Here is a 20,183-nt window from a genome sequence, read left to right on the forward strand (position 1 = left end):
TAGCGTATTTATTTTGAGAAATAAAGTTAGTGGAGTGTATTTAATTTAAATTTTGTTTTGATGAATTTTTTTTTTTTTCAAATGATAGATTTTTGTGGATTTGATAAGTTTTTATTGACTTATATAGAATCTCACATATTTATTTACAAAAAAATTTTGTGGATTCATATAGATTTTTTTGCAATATTAATAATTTTTTTTTATAGAATTTTATAAATTTTGTATCTAAATATAACATATCATTTTGTTAATTTATTTGAAATACTAATTAATCGACATAGATAACATATTCATTATATATATATAGTTTTTATAAAAATGATAGTAAAAAATTTAATTTTATTTAATAAAAAATGACTTTGTTTTAATTTTATGAGCCAATGAAAATTTATAATTTCCTTATATATATTGCAATAATTTTATTAATTTTTTTTATAATTTTAAACATGTAGAATTTCAAAAATAAAAGTCATAAAATAAAGAAAGATAATATATTTTTAAACAACAAAGAAAACAAATTATTTTATCCATAATATTATAAAATTTCTTTATGTATAACTTAAAATCTTAATTTAATTTTAATTTTTATCATGTTTGTTGAGAGTATATTCAACTATTAAGAATTAAGAGATATTGTTATGTGGATCATCTTTTATTATTATCAAATATTAAATTTATAGTATAAATCATAAATTAAATATCACAAAATCAGTTTTAAAATTCAAAATTTTATAAGATATTAAAATAAAAAATTATTAAATGAAAAATCAGTCAAAAAATAAACATCTGAAAAGAAAAAAAAAACAAAATTTATATAGAAATACATTTCAAAAATTAGAGAAAGTGGTAGAGATATATGAAATTAGGCGAGAAGAGAAGAGAGATGATGAGATGTGAGAGAAAAATAAATAAAGAGTTTATGTATGAATTATAAGTTTTAAAAATCCATTCAAATATTTGGGATCAATCAAAGACAATTTTTGACAATTTATAATTATATTTTAAATTTTAATATTTGTATGTTATTGAATTCTATAAAGTTGTTAAAATTCTATTGAAATTTTGAATACATCTAAACTTTTATAAAAATTTTAAAAGTCAATGTTGAATAGCACTTGACTTTTTAAAACCTAATAAAAGTTTATTTTAAATATCATTATACTCTATAAAACATACAAAAAAAATCTTGATTAAATATATTTAGACTTTTAAAATCTAAAAAAATTATTAAATCTCCTACATTTCTTGAAACACATGAAATTAGCCTTGCCATATTGGAGCTGGTTTTCGTATTTAAAGTTTAAAACAATGAATAAATTAAAATCGAGATAATCAAACATAAATGACAAAAATAACTAAAATTCGAAATTAAATTAAATCAACTTAACTGACTAATAATTTGGTTGGTCACAAGAACCGGTCCAGTTGCTATAAAAATACACGCGCCGCCTAGAGATGAGCGGAGGCATCCGTAAAGGTCCACCGAAGCACCAGAACAGCGTCGCCTGGAAGCCCAACGCCGGCCGAACGATTAATCCCACCGTATATATCTGTTTTCATACTAAATTCACGCTCTTTTTAACGTAGACACGTATGTATTTGTATTGAGTTTGTGTTGCTGTTAATGTAATTGTTTTATGGATTGATGACTCCAGGAAGTCGGGGGAAGTTTCAGGCCGTATTCAGAAGTGACAGGGGTTTGCTCACGCTGTAAAGAACAGATTGAATGGAAGAGAAAATACGGAAAATATAAGCCTCTCATGGAACCCTCGAAATGGTACGTTTCGCATTTGAAATTTCGTTTTATTGTGCAATTATTTTATCTGTAGCGGTTCTTCTGCTCAGTATTATCTTCTGGTTATTGATTTTATTTAAGTGAATTATTTTTAGTCAGAAGTGTTCCAAGAGGAATGTTTTCGACAAGCTTACCACAATCTATGCAATGGTTAGTTTTTTTTCTTTTTGTAACGGTCTTGATTAATTAATTGGACTAGTCCAACTAGTTTAATTAATTTAATCCAAGTCCATTAAACTTTATTTATTAAGTATGTTGGACTTGTATTTCTACACGCCTATCAAATATACTTCACACCAATTTTAATTTAATGTTTAATCAACTCAACTTTTGAGCTTAATTAATTAAATTCATTATAAATTAAACATTTGAAGTTATTATTTAACTTATAAATTCAACTATTTGAATTTTATCACATCCATAATTTAATATTTAATAAACCCAACATTTGAGTTTAATAAATTAAATTCTCAAATTTTATAAATTCAACTCTTTGAATTTATTCTCTCAAAATTTAATTATCATAAATTCAACTCCTTGAATTTATTATATGATATAAATTCAGCTTCTTGAATTTATTCTCTCAACGGGAACAAACGATCCAGTGCTTGTGTGACCCTCAATGGTTCAGGGATACAGCTAGCCGTGGGTTCACAACTCTTTGTGATTCAGGACATAATCCTTTATTCGGGCTTACCCGAGTTAGCCCCATTCTTTTCATCAACACCTTGATCAAGAATGTCAGAACTCATTTCTGATTGCACCCATTGGATCATGGTAAGAGCGTCTAGTAGCATCACCCTATGATCCCCTAGGTATCACTGATAGTGCCTGCAAGAACCAGTCGATTATGATTAACGTACAGTACGGTCCCTTCATCTCATATATCCCGATCGAATCTGCAACAATTGGTTCATCGAGGGTTGCATATTAATTCGATCACTATGTGATAACTATAATAATGGAATCGCATGTACTATTTGGAGAACTCCTTCTCCAACGTACATCTCCTACTCTGGCCAGAGATTCCATGCACTATTATTTCATCAGATCACATAGGATATCCACACCCGCAGGTGAGCGGTGAATCCCCGACTTCAACGCACTGGCTCCTATATGTGTCGCAGCTATACCCAACCTCACCATCTGATGACTCTCCTGGAGTCGGTAAACGAGTCAAAGCACAACCCTAGTATATAAAGCCTCAGTGTTGTCCCGGGTCGTAAGGACTAATGGTGTACAATCATAACCACGGACTTAGCCTCTAGATTAATGATAACCACTTGAAAAGTCCGAGGGAGGGTTGTTCGGTGTAATCATCATATGACTACCCATCTGCATGTTTGGACATCTCTATGCCCTTAGGCCCCTTACCAAGAAACGCAGTACACAACATCACAGATGCTAGTCTCGAGCTCAAGTGACCTTTATCCATGTTTTAGATGGCTGAATCGACTAGGAACAAATTTAGATCATACAGTGTTTACAAACGAGTTTCAACATCGAATTACGATTCATTTGTATTAAAATATAATCAAGGTCTTTATCTATGTTTGATAACATGAGTATACAGATAAAGAAATAACAAACCATGAAATAATGAATTATATTAAAATAAAGATTGTTAATTTCAACTGAGTCAATAAAATCCGTAGCCAACAGTTGGCTTGCATGTCATCTACTCTAACAATACAAATATTTGTACCACAATTAGCTGCAATTCGAAGTGACATATGACAAGTTTTACGAGTATTTTGTACATCATATGTGAGAATCATTCAAGGGTTGGTGGCGACCTACACATTTTATGAAAACATGCCATAAAATAATAAATTTCTGATCCATGAAATGTATACATTTTTACAAAGTAATAAATAAATTTTTAGTCAGTTGGCTGCTCTCATGAAGTGAATGAAGGTTGACTTTTTAAACCATAACCAGAGTATTTTTAAATGAAGAACATGTTCAGCATTTATATTCCAAAACAGAGAATAGAATGCCATTTAAAAAAGACTTGACAACAAAATAAGTCATCTCTTGCTTATCAATCTGCAGATATGATAAACAAAAAAAAATGTCAACGCTTGGAAAGTAAGACAAGAATTGAGCAAACACCAAAAGACAAAGTATCCTTCCCCTTGGTTCACATGGATTTCTTCGAAATTTTATCAGTTCCATTTGTTATCGGTTTCTTTACGATAATCACAGCTGCATTTCATGATCACGAACAACTCACGGGTGGCATTCTTATAAATTGCGGCTCGACTGAAAATTTTGCAGCGGTTGATGGCAGGGAATGGATTGGAGATAAGTACGGAAAAATATCTGCATCAGTGCAGATAAAGGGCTCTTCGACAAGCTCAAGTGTCGCCGGTGGATCAATACTATCAGCTGATCAAGCTCAGTACAAGGCAGCGAGGATTTCAAGATCTCAGTTCTCATACACATTTCATCTCCATCCAGGTCCCAAGTTTGTTCGCCTTCACTTTAATCCAGTTTTATACAGAGGGTTTAAAGGGTTCAAGGATTTATTCACCGTTGAAGCTGGTCCTTTCATTCTGCTTAGCAACTTTAGTGCTTCACTAACTGCTGATGCTCTAGGTGGGAAGGGGAAATCTTTTGCAAAAGAATTCTGCATAAACATAGAAGAAAACCAACGGTTAGATATCATTTTCTATCCTGATCAAAGTATTCAACCACAAGATGGTACATATGCTTTCATCAATGGCATTGAGATCATATCTATCCCCATGCATCTTTCTTACTTTCGTGGTGGAGTTCAGATGGTTGGTCTTAAGTCTCTGTCCCACGTCTATAATCATAATCATACCGCTCTTGAAATAATCCACCGGCAGATTGTGAAACCGAGTGATGATTTTTCTAACATGTTTATGATGAGGACAGCCATTCCCGAGCGTAAAATAGACAAGCTCAATAATATTACTTGGAAGATAGCTGTAGACGTGGGATTCAGATACTTGGTAAGGATTCATTACTGTGAGTTAGGACTCAAGAAAGCAAAAGAAGCCCAAGTGATTTTCAAAATCGCCATTAATGAAATCAGAGTAGACTATGATATTCAATTGATTGAAAAAATGTACGACAATGAGTTCCTGCAATATGGGGACTACATGGCCACGATACAAGGAAGAAAACAGGATGGCAAACACAGTTTATTGATTTCCATGGAGTCAACTGATGAACTGATGTTTAGGAATGGACCCTTAAAAGGATTTGAAATATTAAAGTTGAGTAACTTGGACAACAGTCTTGCAGGCCCAAATCCACAGCCACCAGCACGACGATCACCATTCCCTACTACACAAAAGTTACTTCAAGTTTGTGGGGACCGAAATATAATTGCGACTGCAAGTGTAGCTATAATCACTATAGTAAACATTGTTGTTTATATATTGCAGCAACTTTGGGACGATGACTTTACAAAAGAGGACAAAAAGCCATCAGCCAGGGCAAGAAGGCTATGCCGCTGTTTTTCACTGGCTGAGATTGAAGCAGCCACCCAAAACTTCAACCATACATTTGTTATTGGAAATGGTGGATTTGGTAAAGTCTACAAGGGGATTATTAACAACGGACAAGATACTGTCGCCATAAAGAGATTAAAGTACAGCTCCAATCAAGGAGCACGTGAATTTTGGACAGAAATTGAGACACTTTCTGAGCTGCGACACGTTAATCTTGTCTCACTAATTGGCTACTGCAATGAACAACAGGAGATGATTCTTGTTTATGAGTATATGATCCAAGGAACACTTGGGGATCACCTCTTCAAACAAGCTAAGACTGACAATCATTCTTCTTCTCTCTCCTGGAACCAATACCTTAAAATCTGCATTGGAGCTGGCCGGGGACTAGACTATCTCCACACAGGTCATGGAATCATACATCGTGATGTAAAAACTTCAAACATCCTGTTGGACAAAAATTTTGTAGCCAAGGTTTCAGATTTTGGTTTGGCCAAACCTGAAAACATTTGCGAGTCACAAAGCCATGTTAGCACAAATGTTAAGGGAACACATGGGTACTTCGACCCATATTATATTAGAACTCGTGAACTGACAAGTAAAAGTGACGTATATGCCTTTGGTGTGGTCTTGTTAGAAGTATTGTGTCGGAGACCGGCTTTAGATCCTAGGCTTGAAGAAGATCAGCGTAGTCTATCCACATGGGCTCGAGAAAACATTAGTAAAGGAGATATCGAAAAGATTATTAGTTCAAATATCAAGGGAGAAATCTTACCAGATAGCTTGAAGGCATTTGTGAGAGTTGCTGAAAGTTGTTTAGATGATGAACCAAAGAAAAGGCCATCAATGGCTAAAGTTGTATTACAACTTGAGTTCGCACTTGACGTACAGGAGAAGCCAAAGTCTTTGTTCTTTACAGAATCAACATCAGGTAATCATGCAGCTGTAATAACTTCGAGAAACATTTTCGTACATATTTTCCTAAGAACTAATAAAAGGGTGGGTCTAAACACATTAAAGATCGACATATATCATTATGATGATTTTATCTTATCAATCAATCATCAAATTTATGATCTTTTATCCAAACCATGTGCGGTTTTCTGATGTATTTGGGCAGATTCCTAAACAGATTTGTAGCTGACAGACCTAGAGAAAAGTTTACAACCAATTTCGTGAACAACGTTTGTAACCAAGAAATTATACCAACTTCATAACTAACATTGATATGAGCCTAGATTGGCACTAAAAGAAACAATAAAACAGCAGCAGCAGATTCTTCTTTGGATCTCCCATTTGCTTTCTTATATATACCATGGAGTGTTAAGAACTGCCGAGTATATACCCATTTGCTTTCTATTTTTCATACTTCAACCAAGGAAAATGATGGCCCTGTTTATACAAAGGTTTTACTTTGGATATACATTTATGAGTTTTCTTACTTCTTCTTTTGGAGTTTGGGGGCATGGCTTTATTCCTGACAATTGGGCCCCACATATACCATATGATTAAATTAAGCTATTGCAAACTAACTTCTCGACCGCGAAATCCATAGAACGAAGTGAACTCTTTAATGAGAGGCGGGATGGTCTCGTAGAAGATTGTGCAACAGAGCTCAAACGGAGTGAGTTTGATTGGGAAACAATTCAAGTTGCCACCATTGGATTCTCTGATTCAAACATTATGGGCAAAGGGCGAGGAGGTACTTTTTACAAGGTGACTTTTCAAGACTTTGAACTCAATTACTTCCCTCTATTTAACCTTTATTGAGTAAAACCCTCATCATCCTTGTATTAAGGTACTTTGTTCTTGTTTTGCATAGGCTGTGTTACATACAACTCAGGTAGTTGCAGTTAAACGGACTGAATGTTCTTGGTCTGGGCGTAAGAAGTCGGAACTTGAGATTTACCATCTATCCAAATATGATCATCCAAACATCATGAAACTATTAGGGAACTTCATTCATGGAGAAGAGATGATACTTGTGTACGAGTTCACTGAGAACACAAGACTTGATGATATTTTACTTGGTTAGTAACTCAGAATCATTTGCTATTTTTTCCCAACTTTTCACATAGTACTTGTTAGATAGATGAATAACGTGCAGAAATTCAAAATTACATTTCATGATACTGATATGGCTTTAATTACCTTGCTCTCACGAATAGAAAGAAGTGAGCGGCTTCCTTGGACTCTGTACTTCAAACTCATCATTGGGATTGCTGGAGGAGTTTGCCGTCTTCATCGAAGTCCAGACTTGAGAGCAATCTACTGCAATCTTGAACCCTGCAATATTTTTTTGGACATTGACATGAATCCTAAAATAGCATTTGACTGTTGTAAAACTAAAACCAATACCGTAATCAGCACAAGGTGAGTTACAAGATCCTTTCTAGTACAATATTCTTTACTCTCTTGGTCAAATAAAATGTTGTTTTCTGTAATTTATGTGTACAGCAACTATGTCCCTCCGGAAGGTTATCAGGCTAACCAGGTATATGCGTCAGACATCTACAGCTTTGGAGTCATGGTCCTGGAGATACTAAGTGGACGTAAACATAGCCGTTCTAATCAACACTCGGACCTGATTACTTTTGTAAGTCATACACATTGAAACGAATTAATTCCAAAAAGGCAGTGAATAAATTGATAGTATGATGATACCAAATACAGTAAATAAGCCAATAAATATATAAAGCTCTGTGCTTTTCACTCACAAACATGAGGGAATACGTACCATATTGCAGGTATGGAACCTGTGGAGAGAAGGGAGAGAGTTGGGCCTGTTAGAGACATGGAACTTTATCGAGTTTTCAAGCGAGCAGGCGAAAACATGCATCGAAATTGCTCTTTTATGCACTCAATTCCAACCACAATACCGACCAGAAATGTCCCGTGTTCTAAGGGCTCTGCAAGGTCGTCAAGATTTGCACGTGGATATGAGAGAAGCGGAACGCCGAAGATACCCAAGATATTTATATTTTTGAAAAATACATTGAAATGATGGACCTAATCTACGTATTCGATTTAAATTTTGTTTTCATAACTTTTAATGATTTTTTAAATAATAGATTTTATGGATTTGATAAATTTTTATTGATTTTTATAAAATTTTATATATTGACAAACAAATTTACGTAGATCAATGTAGAATTTTTTGCAATATTTTTATAAAATGTTATAAATTTTGTGTCTAATTATAACATATTATTACTTTTAATTTATTTAAAATAATCATTAATTTATATAGATAATATATTCAATTATATATATATATATATTATTTATGTAAAAATAATATTATTTATCATTATGGAAATATATATTTTTTTTATAAAAATATGATAGCCAAAAAGCCAATAAAATTTTATAATTTTCATATATTGTAATAATTTTAAACATCGTGGAATTTCAAGAGTAGAAGTCACAAAATAAAGAAATAAAATATAGTTTTTAAACAACAAAGCAAACAAATTATTTTATTAATAATATCATAGTTTTTTTTAAAAAAAATTATAACTTAAATCTTAATATTATTTTATTTTGTATCATGTTTATTGAGAGTCTATTCAACTATTAAGAATTACACGACTTTATTTTTTGGATCATCTTTTATTATAATTGAATATTATATTTATTGGTATAAATAATAAAATAAAAATCCAAAATCAATTATGAAATTCAAAATTTTCTAAAATATTAAAATAAAAAATTATTAAATGAAAAATCAGTCAAAATGAAACATTTGAAAAAAAATGTATATAGAGATCCATTGTGAAAATTAGTGAGAGTGACAAGGATGTAGAAGATGAAAAGAGAATACAGATTATGAGATGTGAGAGAGAAAAATAAAAAGTTTATATATGAGTTAGAAATTTTAAAAATATATCCAAATATTTGAGATTACAATTTTTGACAATTTATAGTTATATCTGAGATTTTAATGTTTGTATGTTAATTAATTCTATGAAGTTGTTGAAATTTTATTGAAATTTGGAGAGTTTAATCCATAGAATATGCGGATTTCTTTTAAAATGAGTAATTAAAACCGAGATAGTCAAACATAAATGGTAAAAATAACTAAAATTCGACGGGCAAAAGATAATCAAGATAAAACGAAATGATAATTTTCGAATTTAAATAAAATTAAATTAACTAAATCGACTAATAATTTCGTGGACCGGAAGGTCACAAGAACCGGTCCAGTGTGCTATAAAGTTTAATAAAAGGAGTTATTTGAGATGGGCTTAGACCTTAGTTATCCGGCCCAGTAAAGTAGCTACCACATAAGACGCCTAAATTTCTAGTCCAGGGAAACGACGCGCCGCCTAGAGATGAGCGGAGGCATCCGTAAAGGTCCACCGAAGCACCAGAACAGCGTCGCCTGGAAGCCCAACTTCGGCCGAACGATTAATCCCACCGTATATATCTGTTTTCATACTAAATGCACACTCTTTTTAACGTAGAAATGTATGTATTTGTATTGAATTTGTATTGCTGTTAATGTAATTGTTTTATGGATTGATGATTCCAGGAAGTCGGGGGAAGTTTCAGGCCGTATTCAGAAGTGACAGGGGTTTGCTCACGCTGTAAAGAACAGATTGAATGGAAGAGAAAATACGGAAAATATAAGCCTCTCATGGAACCCTCGAAATGGTACGTTTCGCATTCGAAATTATGTTTTATTGTGCAATTATTTTATCTGTAGCGGTTCTTCTGCTTAGTATTATCTCCCTCGTTTTACAATAATATAACGTGGGTGCATGATTGATTGGCTCAAAATCTATATATGGATCCAACTGTGGCTTCAGATTCTTATCTTATTGTACTTGTCGACTTCATACTCAATTCTTCTCTCGAGATCAGATGTTGAATATGGGTAACTATTGCGGGAATTAAGCTTGTAAATTTACAGGTTAGACTCGAGTAAAATATTTTTGTAGTGACGAGTTTCTGTAAAATAAATTTCAGCTCAATCCGGACAAGCTTCGGTCTATTTGAACTCGAGTTGGCTTGAAACATTGATAGAATTATAGAAGAATATGATACAGTCTTATAAGCACTAGCTACCATCATAGTACGGGCATGGTGTATTCTTAGGAATAAAATGGTGCCGTTTGGTATTTATTACCTGGTAACCAGAGTATGAACAGTAAAAGGGGCAAGACTTCTGATAAGATCCTCTATACTTGTCTGCAAACCGAAACAACTGAAACCAACAGTAGTTTAATAATTTTAAACAGTTCTACTCATATATACTAATTTTTCAGACTATGTGAAAAAATGTATAATAAATATATATAGTCACCAATTTTGAGTGGAGTAGGAGTCGGGCGGAATAATTTGGAGAAACCTCCTTGAAAACAATGGATGCAGCAGCAAGGGCGGCGGCAGCATCGGCAGCTACCTCAGTTCCCGGAGAAGAAGCGCTGATTTTATACAGTGTTCGCGTCGTGTCCATATCTTCGGGCCGCTCCCAACACTGATGGTCGTTGTTCACATCACATACCTGTTAATTATTTTAGAAAATACTGCATGCGACTATAGAATTTACTCATCCGATGAATGAGAATTACTAAAAAAAATTATTTACATTTTGTCAAGTGAATTCGTGAAACTGAAGATCGGAGCACCGAATTAAGCGATTAAGCTTTTTTGGTCGACTGATCATCACCGTATAAAATATGACAATAAACTTCTCATTTCTCGAATTTTCACGTTTTCTCCAAGGATAAGGTAAGTGGGCTTGTTTTAAAGGTGTAAATTTCGATTATGCATTTTGTGTGTTTTAAAATTTGGTCGAGTGCAAATTCTTCTTCTACCACATTCTGGTTAACGATTTTTGGCATGAGTAAATGTTTTGACAATGTGAGAATTCAACTTGATATGGGTGAGAATCCCAACCATACGTACCCTTACGCGGTGGGGGAGATAACCGCTATACGTCCTCGTCCCCTTAGAGGAGTAAAAATTAAGGACTGATATCAGTAAACCATTGAAAGTAGATGAATCTCAGTGTCTGGTTAATGATGTGCACGTGTTATGAGTCATGTTATGAAAGGTGTGAGTTTCGAAATTTTTATGCATTTTGTTATGTTGTGTTCGAACGGCCCCCACTTGGTGAGTATTTCCCAAAATACTCACCCCTTTCTCTATCCTCCCATATAAATCAGAAGAAAAAATAGTGAAAGAAGAATCAGACACCAGTTTTTGGACTGATAGTGGACGCATGAAGAATTTTAATTAAGAATGTGTTCTTGTGAGTTTTAATTCAAGTCATAGTTATTTGAGGCGCAAGGCGCACTAAAGCGCAAGGGTGTCTTGGGGCCTGAGGCGCGAGGCGAAGCGCACGCTTTATCGAAGTAAAGCGCATTTGACACAAATTTTAAAATTATAAACATAATAGCGAAAAATAGCCCACGTTTTAACAAAAGTAATGGAGATAATATGTGATGCACGTTTTTGAAGGTTTGGTGCATAACATGAAATCATGAATACATGATTACCACTGTTTAATCAGAAACCTTCCATTACTAAAAGACAGAGGAGTATGAAAATGAAACTGGGGTGATGTGAATTGTGATTGATTAGAAATGATTTATCAAATAATAATAATAGTTCAAACAAGTCATCTACTTGAAGCAAAAAATATTGAGATGGAAGCGGAATCAAGAACAACTAATAACGAGCAAGAGATAGGGGGAAAGAAAGAGAGAGAGTACACCTGAAGTAGCAAACTAGCACAGAGTAACAGCCAGATGAAGCACACTAGAACAGAGACGAACAAAAAAAGAGTTTTGAGACGTAGAGAGGCCGCAGCGCACAGAAAAATTTCAGACCGGCACATGCATGTTGTAGGGCTTTTTTAAACATTAAACATGGCTTTTGTTTGTTATTGGGCTTTTAATTTTATTGGGCTTGAGTTATATATATTGAATCGGTTCAGATTATACTAAAGCGCACAAGCGCGCGCCTTTCTGCAGAGACGCGCCTGGGCCGAGGCGCTCTCAGGCGCGCACTTGTTTAATGTCTTGTGCTTGGGTCATAACCCAGGCGCGACAGGCGCAGTCAGGTGCTCGCCTTTCATAACTATGATTCAAGTTGTAAACGCTTCCACAGATTTTTATCATTTTCAGAGTTAATGTTGTAAAGACGTTTCTATTTTTATGGTATTTATGATATAAACTGGTTTTGGTTTATATAGTACTACGAGGCTTGTTGTTTAGCAATTATGTGATTGTTGAATAACATCGGTGTTGACTAACTCCGGTCTCAGGGCGTGACAGAAACTGCCGCCAATAAAATTTCATTTCATCGTATGGCATTAATTACCTTAAATAGAAAGATATGATCAGCTTCCCTGGTCAGTTCATTTCAAAGTCATCGTTGAGATCGCTCGAGGAGTTTGCTGTCTTCATCTAAAAAAAGACTTGAGAATAATTTTCTGCAATCTTGAACCCTGCAATATTTTCTTGGACATTAACATGAATCCTAAAATAGCAGCTCAGTCATCATCAGGTTCATTGATCCCCAAGCCACCCCCAACAACCCCGCTAATAATCGTATTTTTTTACCATCAGTAACAATCGAATTTGTGAACTTGACTCTAATATCTATTACAGGACCGAACGTTTATCAATTTAGGAAAAAAAATATATGATGATGACAATGATATTTTAAACTATACAAATATTTGTACAACAATCAGAGCTGCAATTCGAAGTGACATATGACAATTTTTACGAGTATTTGTACATCATATGTGAAAATCATTTAAAAAGGCTTGGTGGCGACCTACACATTTTATGAAAACATGCCATAAAATAATAAATTTCTGATATATCTAGGAAATGTATACATTTTTACAAAGTAATAAATAATTTTTTAGTCAGTTGGTGGGTCTCATGAACTGAATGAAGGTTGACTTTTTAAATCATAACCAAAGTGTTTTTAAATGAAGCATCGTTATTTAAAACTTTGATCCGTTTAAAGGATTTCATTTCGACAACGGATTTGAAAATTATGAGAATTTGAAATACCTTGGTTTTATTCATAACAAAAAAATGTTACTGCAATGGAGAAATAAGATTAAAAACAATTAAAAAAACCAAAATTATTGCAATATTAAATCCCAAATTCGGCGGATTAGCGGACGAAAATTTATTCAAGATTTCCTCAAACAAAAAGAACATGTTCAGCATTTATATTCCAAAACAGAGAAGAAAATGCCATTAAAAAAAACTTGACAACAAAATATGAGTCATGTCTTGCTTATCAATCTGCAGATATGATAAACAAAAAAAAAATGTCAACGCTTGGAAAGTAAGACAAGAACTGAGCAAACACCACAAGACAAAGTATCCTTCCCCTTGGTTGACATGGATTTCTTCGAAATTTTATCAGCTCCATTTGTTATCGGTTTCTTTACGATAATCACAGCTGCATTTCATGATCACAAACAACTCACGGGTGGCATTCTTATAAATTGCGGCTCAACCGAAAATTTTGCAGCGGTTGATGGCAGGGAATGGATTGGAGATAAATACGGAAAAATATCCGCTTCGGTGCAGATAAAGGGCTCATCGACAAGCTCAAGCGTCGCAGGTGGATCAATTCTATCAGATGAAAAAACTCAGTACAAGGCAGCGAGGATTTCAAGATCTCAGTTCTCATACACATTTCATCTCCATCCAGGTCCCAAGTTTGTTCGCCTTCACTTTAATCCAGTTTTATACAGAGGGTTTAAAGGGTTCAAGGATTTATTCACCGTTGAAGCTGGTCCTTTCACTCTGCTTAGTAACTTTAGTGCTTCATTAACTGCTGATGCTCTAGGTGGGAAGGTGAAATCTTTTGCAAAAGAATTCTGCATAAACATAGAAGAAAACCAACGATTAGATATCGTTTTCTATCCTGATCAAAGTATTCAAAGTATTCAACCACAAGATGGTACATATGCTTTCATCAATGGTATTGAGATCATATCTATCCCTATGCATCTTTCTTATTTTCGTGGTGGAGATCAGATGGTTGGTCTTAAGTCTCTGTCCCACGTCTATAATCATAATCATACCGCTCTTGAAATAATCCACCGGCAGATTGTGAAACCGAGTGATGATTTTTCTAACATGTTTATGATGAGGACAGCCATTCCCGAGCTTAAAATAAACAAGCTCAATAATATTACTTGGAAGATAGCTGTTGACGTGGGATTCAGATACTTGGTAAGGATTCATTACTGTGAGTTAGGACTCAAGAACGCAAAAGAATCCCAAGTGATTTTCAAAATCGCCATTAATGAAATCAGAGTAGACTATGATATTCATTTGATTGAAAAAATGTACGACAGTGAGTTCCTGCAATATGGGGACTACATGGCCACGATACAAGGAAGAAAACAGGATGGCAAACACAGTTTATTGATTTCCATAGAGTCAACTGATGAACTGATGGATAGGAATGGACCCTTTAAAGGATTTGAAATAATAAAGTTGAGTAACTTGGACAACAGTCTTGCAGGCCCAAATCCACAGCCACCAGCACGACGGTCACCATTCCCTACTATACAAAAGTTACTTCAAGTTTGTGGGGACCGAAATATAATTGCGACTGCAATTGTAACTATAATCACTATCGTAAACATTGTTGTTTATATATTGCAGCAACTTTGGGACGATGATTTTACAAAAGAAGAAAAAAAGCCATCAGCCAGGGCAAGAAGGCTATGCCGCTGTTTTTCACTGGCTGAGATTGAAGCAGCCACCCAAAACTTCAACCATACATTTGTTATTGGAAATGGTGGATTTGGTAAAGTCTACAAGGGGATTATTAACAACGGACAAGATACTGTCGCCATAAAGAGATTAAAGTACAGCTCCAATCAAGGAGCACGTGAATTCTGGACAGAAATTGAGACACTTTCTGAGCTGCGACATGTTAATCTTGTCTCACTAATTGGCTACTGCAATGAACAACAGGAGATGATTCTTGTTTATGAGTATATGATCCAAGGAACACTTGGGGATCACCTCTTCAAACAAGCTAAGGCTGACAATCATTCTTCTTCTCTCTCCTGGAACCAATGCCTTAAAATCTGCATTGGAGCTGGCCGGGGACTAGACTATCTCCACACAGGTCATGGAATCATACATCGCGATGTAAAAACTTCAAACATCCTGTTGGACAAAAATTTTGTAGCTAAGGTTTCAGATTTTGGTTTGGCCAAACCTGAAAACATTTGCGAGTCACAAAGCCATGTTAGCACAAATGTTAAGGGAACATATGGGTACTTCGACCCATATTATATTAGAACTCGTGAACTGACAAGGAAAAGTGACGTATATGCCTTTGGTGTGGTCTTGTTAGAAGTATTGTGTCGGAGACCGGCTTTAGATCCTAGGCTTGAAGAAGATCAGCGTAGTCTAGCCACATGGGCTCGAGAAAACATTAGTAAAGGAGATATTGAAAAGATTATTAGTTTAAATATCAAGGGAGAAATCTTACCAGATAGCTTGAAGACATTTGTGAGAGTTGCTGAAAGTTGTTTAGATGATGAACCAAAGAAACGGCCATCAATGGCTAAAGTTGTATTACAACTTGAGTTTGCACTTGACCTACAGGAGAAGCCAAAGTCTTTCTTCTTTACAGAATCAACATCAGGTAATCATGCAGCAATAACAACATCGAGAAACATTTTCATACATATTTTCCTAAGAACTAATAAAAGGGTCTAAACACATTAAAGATCGACATATATCATTATGATGATTTTATCTTATCAATCAATCATCAAATTTATACTCTTTTATCCAAAGTTTTCTGATGTATTTGAGCAAGACTCCTAAACAGATTTGTAGCTGACAGACCTAGAGAAAAGTTCACAACCAATTTCGTGAACAACGTTTGTAACCAAGAAATTATACCAACTTCATAACTAACATCGATATGAGCCTAGATTGGCACTAAAAGAAACAATAAAACAGCAGCAGCAGCAAATTCTTCTTTGGATCTCCCATTTGCTTTCTTATATATACCATGGAGTGTTAAGAACTGCCGAGTATATACCCATTTGCTTTTTAATTTTTCATACTTCAATCAAGGAAAATGATGACCCTGAATTATACAAAGGTTTTACTTTGGATATGCATTTATGAGTTTTCTTACTTCTTCCTTTGGAGTTTGGGGGCATGGCTTTATTCCTGACAATTGGGGCCCCACATATGCCTTATAAATAAATTAAGCTATTGCGAACTAACTTCTCGACCGCGCAATTCATAGAACGAAGTGAACTCTTTAATGAGAGGCAGGATGATCTTGTAGAAGATTGTGCAACACAGCTCAAACTGAGTGAGTTTGATTGGGAAACAATTCAAGTTGCCACCATTGGATTCTCTGATTCAAACATTATGGGCAAAGGGCGAGGAGGTACTTTTTACAAGGTGACTTTTCAAGACTTTGAACTCAATTACTTCCCTCTATTTAACCTTTATTGAGTTAAAGTTCACCCCATCATCCTTGTATTAAGGTACTTTGTTCTTGTTTTGCATAGGCTGTGTTACATACAACTCAGGTAGTCGCGGTTAAACGGACTAAATGTTCTTGGTTTGGGCGTAAGCTGTCGAAACTTGAGATTTACCATCTATCCAAATATGAGCATCCAAACATCATGAAACTATTAGGGAACTTCATTCATGGAGAAGAGACGATACTTGTGTACGAGTTCATGGAAAACAGAAGACTTGATGATATTTTATTTGGTAAGTAACTCAGAATCATTTGCTATTTTTTCCCAACTTTTCACATAATACTTGCTAGATAGATGAATAACGTGCAGAAATTCAAAATTGCATTTCATGATACATATATGACTTTAATTACCTTGCTCTCACGAATAGAAAGACGTGAGCGGCTTCCTTGGAGTCTGTTCTTCAAACTCATCATTGGGATTGCTGGAGGAGTTTGCCATCTTCATCAAAGTCCAGGCTTGAGAGCAATCTACTGCAATCTTGAACCCTGCAATATTTTTTTGGACATTGACATGAATCCTAAAATAGCATTTGACTACTGTAAAACTAAAACCAATACCGTAATCAGCACAAGGTGAGTTACAAGATCCTTTCTAGTACAATATTCTTTACTCTCTTGGTCAAATTAAATGTTGTTTTCTGCGATTTATGTGTACAGTGACTATGCCCCTCCGGAAGGTTATCAGGCTAACCAGGTACGTGCATCAGACATCTACAGCTTTGGAGTAATGGTCCTGGAGATACTAAGTGGACGTAAACATGGCCGTTCTAATCAACACCCGGACCTGATTACTTTTGTAAGTCATACACATTGAAACAAATTAATTCCAAAAAGGTAGTGAATAACTTGATAGTATGATGATACCAAATACAGTAAATAAGCCAATACATATATAAATCTCTGTGCTTTTCACTCACAAACATGAGGGAATACGTACCATATTGCAGGTATGGAACCTGTGGAGAGAAGGGAGAGAGTTGGGCCTGTTAGAGACATGGAACTTTATCGAGTTTTCAAGCGAGCAGGCGAAAACATGCATCCAAATTGCTCTTTTATGCACTCAATTCCAACCACAATACCGACCAGAAATGTCCCTTGTTCTAAGGGCTTTGCAAGGTAGTCAAGATTTGCACGTGGATATGAGAGAAGCGGAACGCCGAAGATACTCAAGATATACTTATATTTTGGAAAAATCCATGGAAATGGTGGGATTCAGTTCAACAGCACAGTGTACTGTGCAATAGTATTTTTTTTTGGTTTCAATTGGGCTTGGAAAAATATGGGCCAATAAGCATCGTATTTTTTTTTCAATTGGGCTTGGAAAAATATGGGCCCAAATTTCTCTCCATTTCACTTCGTTTCTGTCCATTTCACATTGTTTTGTTTCCCCTCCACAAACGGCCATCAACTTCGTCCTCAAAATGTATGAATAATTTTTGTCAATAAACTATGCAAAGTCGTTTTTGTTATGAAAAAGTAAAAATTTATGGTAAAATATAAAAATCTCAAAATTTTCTAAACTACATATTTTATAGAATTTTCTCTCTACTCAATTGTGATTTTCTTCACAAATGAGAGACTATTTATAAAATTTCTTTACAAATAATCCAAAAATAAATTCATCATTACTTACATCATCAAACACTAATTTTTAATATTTACAACTCTTATTTTCAACATTCAAATATTCAATACACATTTTTTAAATATTAATTTTCAACACTCCCCCTTGTGATGATGATAATAATGATTGTCTTCAATACGTGTTTTTTATACTGCCTCGTTAAAAATCTTACAAAAAAAAATCCATTGGGATAAAAACCATAGTAAGGGAAAAAGAGTGCAGTTACGTAAACTCCACCTCATGTTGACACGAACAATTCTTCATAAATTTCGTAGATTGCGCATCTCAATATTATATATGTGCTTTCTGAATATTATCGTAGGAAGTGCCTTCGTAAAGAGATCTGATTAGTTTTCACTTGATTGAATGTGACGAACATCAATATATTTATTCTTCTCAAGCTCCTTGGTTAATGCGAAGAACTTAGGAGGAATATGTTTAGTTCTGTCATTTTTTATGTATCATTCTTTCATTTGAGCAACACATGCAGCATTATCTTCATATAGTATCACAGGCTTCTCGTCGAATGATAATCCGCATGAGATTTGGATATGTTGGCTCATTGATTTTAACTACACACATTCACGGCTTGCTTCATGTAGTGCAATAATCTTGGCATGATTTGATGAACTTGTTACGAGTGTTTGTTTCCGTGAACGCCAAGAAATTGCCGTGCCTCCACGAGTAAGTACAAATCCAATTTGAGAACGTGCCTTGTGTGGATCAGATAAGTATCCAGTATCGGCATAACCAATTATACTTGGATTAACATCTTTTGAATACAAAAGTCTCAAGTCTGTCGTTCCTCGTAGATAACGGAATATATGTTTTATTCCGTTCCAGTGTCTCTTTGATGGATATGTGCTAAATCTTGCCAATAAATTTACGTCAAAAGATATATCAGATCTTGTACAATTTGTAAGATACATAAGGGCACCGATAGCACTTAGATATGGTACTTCTTGACCAAGAATATCTTCATCATCTTCACATAGACGGAATGGATCCTTTTCTATGTTTAATGATCTAAAAACCATTGGAGTACTTAAAAGATTTGATTTATCCATATTAAAACATTTAAGGATCTTTTCTGTATAATTTTTCTGGTGAACAAATATTCCACATTCTTTTTGTTCAATTTTTTAAAGCCAGACAATACTTGGTTTTTCCAAGATCATTCATTTCAAATTCTTCCTTCAAGTATGACACAACTTCTTGAATTTTCTTATTTGTTCCAATGATGTTTAAATCATCAACATATACATCAATAATTATGTATCCGGTTGTTGTTTTCTTAATGAAAACACAAGGACATATTGAATTATTTACATATTCCTTTTTCATCAAATGATCACTTAGCCGATTATACCACATTCGACCGGATTACTTTAACCCATATAATGATCTTTGTAATTTCACAGAATAAGATTATCTGGATTTTGAACTTTGTGCTTCAGGCATCTTAAATCTTTGAGGGATTTTCATATATATATTACTATCAAGTGATCCATATAAGTAAGTTGTAACAACATCCATAAGACGCATTTCTAAATTTTCAGATACCGCTAAGCTAATCAAATACTGAAACGTAGTTGCATCCATCATGGGAGAATACGTTTCTTCGTAATCAATTCTAGGCCTTTGAGAAAAACCTTGTGCAACAAGTCGAGCTTTATATCTTACAATTTCATTTTTCTCATTTTGCTTTCGAAAAAAAACCCATTTGTATCCAACAGGTTTTACACTTTCAGGTGGA

At 34.4% G+C, this 20,183-nt stretch overlaps 2 protein-coding genes and 1 long non-coding RNA gene across 7 annotated transcripts; 2 read left to right on the forward strand and 1 right to left on the reverse strand.

Annotated features, from left to right (window-relative positions):
- Positions 1–1,408: 1,408 nt before the first annotated feature.
- LOC140841578 (putative receptor-like protein kinase At5g39000) lies at positions 1,409–8,319 on the forward strand. Of its 4 annotated transcripts, XM_073209103.1 has the most exons (9): positions 1,409–1,542; positions 1,656–1,777; positions 4,089–4,258; positions 4,397–6,211; positions 6,836–6,996; positions 7,103–7,310; positions 7,449–7,653; positions 7,738–7,876; positions 8,028–8,319. In XM_073209103.1, exons 1-9 carry the CDS (start codon positions 1,456–1,458, stop codon positions 8,265–8,267), a joined length of 3,147 nt encoding a protein of 1,048 aa, XP_073065204.1. In that variant the 5' UTR covers positions 1,409–1,455; the 3' UTR covers positions 8,268–8,319. The 4 variants fall into 4 exon arrangements, 3 of the variants coding, with proteins under 3 accessions (XP_073065204.1, XP_073065203.1, XP_073065205.1); XM_073209102.1 differs by having other exon boundaries at positions 4,089–6,211; XR_012120229.1 differs by lacking the exon at positions 8,028–8,319 and having other exon boundaries at positions 4,089–6,211; positions 7,453–7,653; positions 7,738–7,873.
- On the reverse strand, positions 4,352–17,498 carry LOC140841579 (uncharacterized). The gene is made up of 6 exons (XR_012120230.1): positions 17,362–17,498; positions 17,155–17,289; positions 15,781–15,890; positions 15,623–15,698; positions 15,306–15,504; positions 4,352–4,427 (listed from the first exon to the last, which is right to left on the reverse strand). It is a non-coding gene; the product is annotated as an uncharacterized lncRNA (long non-coding RNA).
- LOC140841577 (putative receptor-like protein kinase At5g39000) lies at positions 9,540–18,247 on the forward strand. 2 transcript variants are annotated; one of them, XM_073209100.1, is made up of 8 exons: positions 9,540–9,701; positions 9,815–9,936; positions 13,805–15,936; positions 16,555–16,715; positions 16,826–17,033; positions 17,172–17,376; positions 17,461–17,599; positions 17,751–18,247. In XM_073209100.1, the coding sequence occupies exons 1-8, from the start codon at positions 9,615–9,617 to the stop codon at positions 18,045–18,047; spliced, it is 3,351 nt and encodes a 1,116-aa protein (XP_073065201.1). In that variant the 5' UTR covers positions 9,540–9,614; the 3' UTR covers positions 18,048–18,247. The 2 variants fall into 2 exon arrangements, with proteins under 2 accessions (XP_073065201.1, XP_073065202.1); XM_073209101.1 differs by lacking the exons at positions 17,461–17,599; positions 17,751–18,247 and having other exon boundaries at positions 17,176–17,311.
- Positions 18,248–20,183: the final 1,936 nt, after the last annotated feature.

Source organism: Primulina eburnea, chromosome 9, assembly GCF_022965805.1.
Source record: "Primulina eburnea isolate SZY01 chromosome 9, ASM2296580v1, whole genome shotgun sequence".
NCBI classification, from domain to species: Eukaryota; Viridiplantae; Streptophyta; class Magnoliopsida; order Lamiales; family Gesneriaceae; genus Primulina; species Primulina eburnea.